Source organism: Atractosteus spatula, chromosome 13, assembly GCF_055471065.1.
Source record: "Atractosteus spatula isolate fAtrSpa1 chromosome 13, fAtrSpa1.hap1, whole genome shotgun sequence".
Classification (NCBI taxonomy): domain Eukaryota; kingdom Metazoa; phylum Chordata; class Actinopteri; order Semionotiformes; family Lepisosteidae; genus Atractosteus; species Atractosteus spatula.
The window spans coordinates 38240975-38250374 of NC_142718.1; the positions used below are offsets into that span (position 1 = coordinate 38240975).

The window sequence follows — 9400 nt, forward strand, 5'->3', positions numbered from 1 at the left end:
GGTGTAAACGTTTTATACTGTAGGAGCAAGGGGCATTTAGGACTGAAAAAGTCCACATCAAGGACATATTTAGCTTGTGCCTGGTCCATATTTTATGTTTGTTTTGTTTTTGTACATCTGGCAACCTTAATATACCATTTCAACATATATACTGTAAATTATATACATTTATGTAAATGTTACGTGACTGGTGAGCATAAAAGAAGTATCTTTTGTCTGACATACAGTAAGCTTCATTTTTATATATTGTCAATGATATACACATTAAAGTTTTTTTTTATGTCAGGCTCTGACCTAGCACAGTGATACAAGGTTCTATAAGTGATGTTGGAAACAAATCCTTATGTAAATTCTTAGCAATACCAATCCTTGGTATCTGACTACACTACAACATCACTGCAACCAATGTGGTTCATTATAGGACAAACAGTTGCAATTGTGACAGAATGCATATACTGTGTAAAATGGATGCCATGATTTGTACTTTGCAGTTGTTCTACAGTAATTATCATGTATTTGATCATTATTTAACAAGATTAGTTCAATATGACAGCAACACAATGAAGCGCTTTCTGTGTTCAGTGGTGTTACAATGATTAAAAGATCCAACAATGTTAAAGATAAATTCTTACATTGTTATGAGACATTCAAAGAAATGTCATTGTTATTGTACTTGTATTATACAATCATTTTTAATGCAGAACTATGGGTGCTCCTTGTATTCTACAAATGAGGTCTGAAGTCACAGTTAACATGTATGATGAAAGGCTAAAGTGAAAACAATTGTTCCGAAACAATGTCCCCATGTAGCCCTTTTCTGTAATTTTTCATTCATTTTAGCATAATTAAATTAGCTAGAAAATATTTCATTATATTTGTGTGTCTCAGATAAGATCTACTTGTACATCATTGTGCAAATGTACTCTTATTATAATATGTTTTATTAGACTTACTAGATTTATTAAAGTTCCTTCTTTGTTTCTTTAGAAACAAATTGAACTGGGATAAAAATAACAGGCAGTTAAAAAATGCTTCTTGTAGAATTCTGACAAACATACAAAGTGTTACAAAATACTTTTTAAAATGTTTCTCTTGTTCAAGCTGTTAAATTATCCCGTCGAGCAGTAGCGGTTTTGACAAAAAGTGTTATTTTTCCTAGCACAATAACAACAAATAACTAAACTGATTCTCTCATAGCAAATGTTGTTTTTAACATTTTGTAGTCAACAAAATTTAGACAGCAGAAAGATTTTGCATGCAGTGTTTAACTATTCATTTTAAGGTTAATAATTTAATGTTATGTGCTACACAGTTATGTAATTTAAAACTGAAGTGTTGAGTATTTTTTAGCTGAAATTGCATAGGTTCAATTACACCACATCTGACGTGACAGTTCTTGTGAACATTTTACCAATGGAGTGAAAAAGCAAATATACTTATTATGATTGTATATACATCTCTGAAAATGTAATAAAAGTAAGGAAACAAACTGGTTTTGGCTTACAGAAGAACGTTGTGGGTCACAAAAAGATAATTATTCTGTTTCCCTAAAACTGTAATAAGAGGCACAGAATCATGGACAGCAGTTTCTGTAAATTCTGGCTTAAGACCTTTTAATTAACCACACACATATCTCTTATTAAATATTTACAAGAGATACTAGCCAACAAATAGTTTTTGCATTTCCAAATGCATTTGTAATTTACAGCAAGTGCTTAAAATTCTATCCTGATTCTTGAACTACACACTTTTCACTTTCTGTAGTTTTGTTCATAGCTGAAAGTTAGCTTTTCCCCAGTAGAAATATTCCATTAGCTAGCACACCAACTGCAAATAAAGATTTAATTAATTTCATACGACCAAATCTGTATGAAATTAAGCCTTGATACTCCTACAAAGGCTCAAAACAAACCAGAAGTTACTGATTAAAATTATGTAACTTCATGTACTTGTCAAAAACTGGCAACATTTTCATTAGAGAAGTTGCACTCCACAACAAAACCCTAAAAGAACAGGTTCAGACACATAATAGCTAGACGGATTGACTGTCTGTTATTCTAACATTTAACATTCACATACTGTACCAGACTAAGATGATTCCTTACCCTACAATACTGGAAGAATAATACAATTGTATTTTAAATTGACTCAATTTGTGGAATTTGTGTGGAAATTCTAAGAATTTATTCTTTAGTAGTACAATAAAGAATGTGGATACTGTACATTTTCTGCTTTGTATTAGGATTACCTGACCTGGAAAAAGTCACCTGCTTTTTTTTGGAAAATGTGTGATCTCTATAATTCAAATTAAAAACATTGCATGCCTGTACAGTAGGTGTTGGTATTTTATTCTCAAAACCTCATTTAGATCACAGCACACGCACTGAATTCCAAAATCAAGACGGGAATCAAATCTCGTAGTGGATCACCGATAATGCTTGTTCCTCCTGAGTCCCATTTCTGTTCATCTCTGAGCAATCACTGGAATCAGAAACAAACATTACTTTATACATGGCAGGCTAATCGCATTGACCTTTTGATAATGATCTACAGACTGTAAGGGAACCTGCACAATCACTCAGAAAAAGCACAACGCAAAAGCTTTAGATATCATTTACCATCTATGAAGTTCAGACCAACACATGAATTGAAAGGAACGTGATCAATTTCACAAGAAAATAATTGTACTAATATATTTTAAAATAGTATTTGTTAAAATCACTTAAGCAGACAGTATTGAGTAAGTACCAAACGCAAGTGTAAAATAAAAAAAAGTAGTTTATTTCCATTTATTAACAGCACACTTATGAAATAGTGGGAACAATACTATTAATGGAGCAATATGAATGTTATATTTTGACAATATGTGAGCTAAACAAAAATAAAAAAATCTTTCAAAAATATTGAGCACAATCAAAAAAAAATGAAAACAGACCAATGCTTACATTATTTTGTAAATTAATGATGCGCAGTAAAGGAAGAAGTGAGTGATCGTTTGTAACAAAAAAGCCCTGACACAATCATTTTTCTTTCTGGTTAAAAGTGGTACATTTCTTGTAAAGGACGAACAGATTCATCACTGTTTTATCCATATAATTACACTTCAATAAAAAGACTTTTCATCACTTAACTGTACCAGCACCTCAGTCACCATATAATGAAATGTTATGCAAGTAATTAAGTACTCTGAGCCATTCAGTTACATTTACTGTATAACAATAGACTGCAATATTGAGGAAATAGAAAGAGAAACTGTAGTATTTTCATGTGCAGAAATTTTAGTGATAAATGTTATTTTCAAGTGCCTGGAAAATGTAAGAGCTTTCAGACATGTTCTGATGCCTCGTGATAATGACAGATCGTAATCATTTGTGATGATTATAAATGATACTATAAGATAAATTGTGTGTGGGGCCTTATGATATCATCACAAGACACATTACAATACAGAACAATGGCAAAAAACATTCGAGAGGTATAGGAAATATATTACAGTAAAATAAACAGAATTAAATGTTAGCGCATAAAACTGTTGTAGCAGTTAGAAAGTGTGGTCTGATTTGTAGGATCTGGGGAGGGAGCTTATTCCCAGTGTCCAGAGCCTAGCATGAAAAACTAAGTCCAAAGTCATACAGTGTAGGTTGGTAATGAGATAACAGTTCAGTGATATACTGTAGTGTGGAAACAAACTATTCAAGCCATTCAAGCTAAGCCAAAGCATTCTGAATGTTATTCTTAATTTCCGTTTCAAAATCATGACAATGGAACAATACTCCTGCAAGTGAATACTGCATATGGAAGGTATTTATAATACCCAAGTGACAAAGATGACAATGAGATGCTATAAAGACGAAGATGAGAACGAATGAATCAAAACCTGAAGAAAAAAAAACATTTCTCATTATTATTACTGCTGCTAGTAATAATGTGCTAGATAAGCCTAAATTTTGCTAACAGATAAAAGAGAATCGAATGAGCATCAAACGCAAAGTTTGACATCAAACACAGTGCGAAAGATCTGAAGATTTTAAAAAAAACTTCAAACGGCATTAATGTCACTGATGTCAGCTGGGTTTCAAACAGAGACCTTCCGTTTCACACATCCCTCCACTCAATCGCAGCACAGAACAAGTTCATGAAACAAGAGAGACAGCATGAGATAAACAATTGCTTAACTTTGCATCGTAAAGTGGCTCCCCTACTTATTATACAAGAGGTGTACAGATTCCTAACAAAGCCAGGGTAAAGCAGGCCTGTTGTAAAAGATGGGAGAAATTAAACCCCATCTGGATTATAAAACTACAATGGGCAAGACGAAATTTGCATTCTTAAATAATTTGCATAGAGACATAATATACTAAGTGTCTTATATATTTACTGCATATACAGTACTACTTTACATAGGATCTAACAACAAACTAAATCTTTGATTTTATTTTTAAGATACAAAGGACAATTTCTAAAAATCCTGCTTATTAGGGATTACACCCTTGGAAATGAGGTGCCATTGAAGTCAAGGCAAACAAAGGAGATGGACACACGAGGTACTGTACAGTACAGGCCCTCTGCAGCCAGGGGGCGCTCCTTCTCTGTCCTGTCCCTGGTTTCCGGTCTGCTGTCCTTCCTGTCCCTCTCTTTCCCTTGGGCTATATATTTCCGGGTCTTGCACTCTGTCGTCGCTCAGCATTGACGTTCGGATGTTCCTGAGACCCGCCTAGCACCAGGGCGCCCCACGTCCGCTCCCTGAGGGCACAGGTTTCTCTTTGCACTAACGAGCCCGGGCCTTTTTCCCGTCTCGCCGCTACGCAGATGGGTCTTTTTCCGCTCTCCTGCTCCCCACGGTTAGTCCCTTTGGACGTCCGTGACAGTACAGTACAGGCCAGGATGTGAACCGTGATAAATTGAATGGCAGGAATGCACGAGAATGCGGATGCAGAGTTTTGTATTTTGTTTATCAAGAATGCACCGATTCAAAAAGCGCACTTTCCAAGGTGTAACCCTATGGACAGTGGAAATAACACCTTTCACAAGGCAGTTTGACTGCAACAATTCCCATTCAAAGAAATATGTTTTTCCTCAAAACCGGATCATACAAGTGCTTAACATCACCAAAGAAAAAATGTATTTAAAGATTAGACATTAATGTATCAGCTCACATTCCCAATATATTGTAAATCACCGTCTCTGCACTCGCTGTCTCTTTTGTGTTGACGGGGGCCACAGAGGTGCTTCAGTACAATGCTATGCAGACTCTTTCCCAGCAGGGGGAGTGACTCGGAACGGACAGAACAAGCAGCTTTCCTGAGATCATCTGGCCGCATGATGATCTTTCATTCCTAGCATTCACGTGCGTGCTTGCCCCTCAGGAGAAGAGAAGTTATGAAGAAACCTTCACGTAGAAGCCACGAGAATAATTCCAATTTTATATTAACTAAGTTGTCCACAGAACGATTGCCACATGTCCTGTAGAATACTGAATTAAAATATGTAACTGCATTAGTACACGTGTGAATATAAATACGAGTAGGATGTTCATTCTTGCAGGGGAAACTGACCAGTCTATCATGTCTTACACATTACTTCAGCTGCTGTATGTGCAACTCATCCAACTTATCTAAAGTTCATAATACATACAGACCTACAGTATATACTGTACTGTATACTGTACAATAGGTTTACATATAAAGACTGATATGACCTAGTCTCCACCTACTGTACACCATTTCCAATTGAATGAAAATAATTCATATCTCCAGTTTCAAGCACAGATAGTGTTTAACATTCCCTTGCAAAATCACAACTGGGAGCCACGCACATAATATTTTGTCAATCTCTCACACATGCAGCACAGACCAGCCATTGCAAAGGCTGATATCTCCTAGTTTTATTTACTAGTTCCATGAATGTCAAACAATAATTTACTGAAAGGGATGTTGACACTAAAGTGGGATTATTTTTGGAGTGGGTGGGTAAGGAGGTGGGGTGTTTAGGGAGGCTGCAGAGATAAATCCAGGCATGAGTTATGCACTTAAGGAAGCATCTGTAAACATGTCAACCCACAATTCTTTTATAGCATAACAAAAATAGATACAGTATATTGGATATGTACGATCTTCAAATAAGGTAGTTTATCACTTTGCTTTTCCGCGTAATACATGAACAGCATCGGTACTTCATTCCAACATATGGCACTTCATAGGTCATCAAAATCGACAAGGTTATCAAAATCGGGTGGGAAAAAGTTAGAATAAAATTACGGACATGCCATGCATGAAATCAAATCATGAAAAGACTTAAAAAAGCAGCACTGCATGTGTATAGGTAAAAACAGGGTTGCTGCCCTTCAGTACGGTAAGCTTCAAAAGACATTCTAACATCTCTATATCACACAGCAAATTCTAAGCATTTTTGTCAATAATGTGTCTTGGGGAAAAAAGCACGACAGGATGCTTGCACACTCCGGTACAATTATCTTTAAAAAAAAGAGCAAATGTCTGTGCACTGTATGCTAACAACGCTAAAATGCTGCTTCTAACAGTGCACGAAGTAATTTTTGAAATTCTCAGGGCACTGTACAGTAGACATAATGCTTCACATGATCGACACACGCAGAGTAATCATCAACGACGTCTTGCAAACCCACATGTCGAGCAAGAAGAAACAAGAGAGGAGTGGGTGCGCACAGGTACTGTAATTCAATCTTGCGCGATGATGCCGGTTTATCAGTAGAATACTGTACCGACTCGCTTTCCTTGTTCTTAACCTACGGAACGACCCACTCCGCCAATACTGAGAACTAGAAACCGGTATTCAGGTGAAAACTGAATGAAACGTGTCGTTTAAACAAAGTTATTGGAACACATCACAATCTGAACGTGCCTGAAATGTAAATCTCTCTTGTAGTACTGCATTTTGTTGTTGCTCAAAGTTAGTGCACTGCATCAATACAGAAAAAAAAATCCAAAGGGAAATTTAAAATACTTTTATTTTCCCTTTGTTGTGAATTTAAAGGGGACATTAATATCCTTAAGTCAGTTTTTCACAATATTGAACATGTGAGTAATGGCTAATTTGCCAGACGCCAGTTTAATGTATGAATTGCTTCTAATAGACTCGTACTTCAAAGCCGGAAAATCTATTGTCCTTTTAAAGGACAATACTTTAAAATTTGGACAGAATTTCGCCACGACAAAAAAAAAACTTTTGCATGAGATTGCGATGTAGTGTATTTTCATTTAGTTCAGAACGTGAGGTTTTATTAAAAATCTTCATTCTAATAAATCTAAGCGCCCGCAGTAACTAGAAAACCCTTACCTTAATTGCCTTAGAGGGCTGACATTTAACATGATGGGAGACGGTGGCAGTTTGGTTCATCTTTCAGCACTTTGAACTAAGAAAACCGCAGCTCCAGACAGGAAAAAACCACTCTAGGGAAAGAGCATCACCACGTTTGATGTTGGAATGACTGGGCAGCACCTCCGCAGCTGTGTTGATTATCCCCTTTGCTATAAAGTCTTGCTTCCTTTCACTTAGTTGACTGTAAAGGGGCGATGTTTGTAGTTTAATGGGCTGAGTTCACTTCTGACAGTCCCTGCAGCTCTGCCACGGTGTGTGTATAACATAACGTCGAAGACTGCACAGCGAGCACCCCACCTCCACGCAAAATGCGATTGGTGCACTGCCCACTCTTGCATTCACTGTAGAAATCCACATAGAGCAAACAGATCTGAAAACGCAGTGCTGGGATGCTACGTACAGTAGGCTGTGCAATTCCTTATTGCAGACCACGGTTTTGGAGTGCATTGCGTTTTTAGGAATGAGAAAAAAACAGGTTTGCAATATTGAACTCCAGTACAGGAGTGTTTGAGTTATGTAGTCACTTTTTATCTTCACTACTATATATCGCACAAGAAATACAGTAATTGCTTGATTTGCGGATTCAACAATTAGTCACCGAGTCGCACTAAGTATAATTATATCACACAGAGGGTGAAAAGAAAAAGAAAGTCACTAAACTATTTGTTCACTGTTGAACAGTGTGTAGTGATTTGGTTTTTGTCATTGTTTTGTTGTGGCCTTTTGCGGTTGTATCAGGTTATGTGCATTTATTCCGAATTATGATTCCTGAAGAAATTCATAATTTTAAAGTGTTCCCTTAACTGTGACCAAAGAGTTAAATTGAGGTATTTTCTCATGAACCTTTTCCATGCACGTGAGTTGACGTGAATTGACTTGTATTTTCTATAAAATATTATTGCTGAACACCAGATGGAGTGATACTATGCTATAAAAAACTTTATCATCTCCCAGTTTAATAGCTGGAATGGTACAGATATTGTAGCATTTGTAGGGAAGCAGTCAATACTGTATACCTCATCGTGGCATTTCTTCAGTTGGTTTCAAGCTTATTTAAATACCGGTGTAAATTAAGTGGTTTTATTCTTAATTCTAATATGTTTAAAAATACCAAAATAGGAAAAAAGCAAAACAACATCTTGCCCCACCCCACCAGATCAGCAGTGGTGTCCTTTCCAACATTCCCAGCTTTACCCTCCAACCAGCACAACAGCTCCAAACAGTACCAATCACATCACTCAGCATATCATCTAATGAGGTGTGATGGGTGGGGGGTGCAGAGCCACCTGTTACAGTTCCAGCATCCTGCCACCAGAGGGCATCTCAACCTCTGGTGCCTACCTCTTCCATTCGAAACAGGCGTAGATCAAACAGACATTAGCCAATCCTGGTTTGCCTAGTGTCATTACATCACCACACTCCCCTCCCCAAGCCTACTTAAACCCTGCTCTGGCTCCAAACTTTGCTCAGTATTGTTCTTAAATTCTTGAGCTCTTCACTTCATCCTTTGCTGTATTTGCCCTGGACTTCTTGCTGGATTTTGGTCTGTTTCTTGACCTTGATTTTTGGATTGTGTTTTTGATGCTTTACATGCTAGTTTCTTGAACTTTCGCTCGCCTAAAGTCCCCAGTCCTGGATTTCTCCAATTTTACTGGTTTCGGATTCCTTTTTGTTCTTCATGCCTACTGGGTCCATTTCATGCCTACTGGGCTGGTGACCAGCCTAACACCACCTAATATGAGGTCGCTGAAGTGTTTGGCAAGTCGCTCAAACACAACCAGACCACTTTTTCTCCATTGCTAATTTTAATGGCAGTAGTGAGGACTTGGTGAAACTGATTCTATGCACTGATAGAGCCCTCAAATAATCAGAAAGGCCAAAGATTTTGGGATATTGTCTGCACATAATATACCACTTAATATATAGCTGACACATTTAGTTCTGGGCATTCCTAAGAAAACAGGGAAAAAACAGGTCATAAACTGGCTTGATCTATTGGTTCAAAGGTGAAAATCAACATACCTGACAAGTTCCTCTAGAAACA

At 37.0% G+C, this 9400-nt stretch overlaps 1 protein-coding gene across 1 annotated transcript in view; it reads right to left on the reverse strand.

Moving 5' to 3' along the window:
- dpp10 (dipeptidyl peptidase like 10) overlaps positions 1–7639 on the reverse strand; it is a 219599-nt gene extending 211960 nt beyond the window's left edge. Inside the window, exon 1 of the mRNA XM_088930512.1 lies at positions 7315–7639. Coding sequence (XP_088786638.1) covers positions 7315–7374 — 60 coding nt within the window. The 5' untranslated portion in view covers positions 7375–7639. The remainder of the gene's footprint in view (positions 1–7314) is intronic.
- Positions 7640–9400: the final 1761 nt, after the last annotated feature.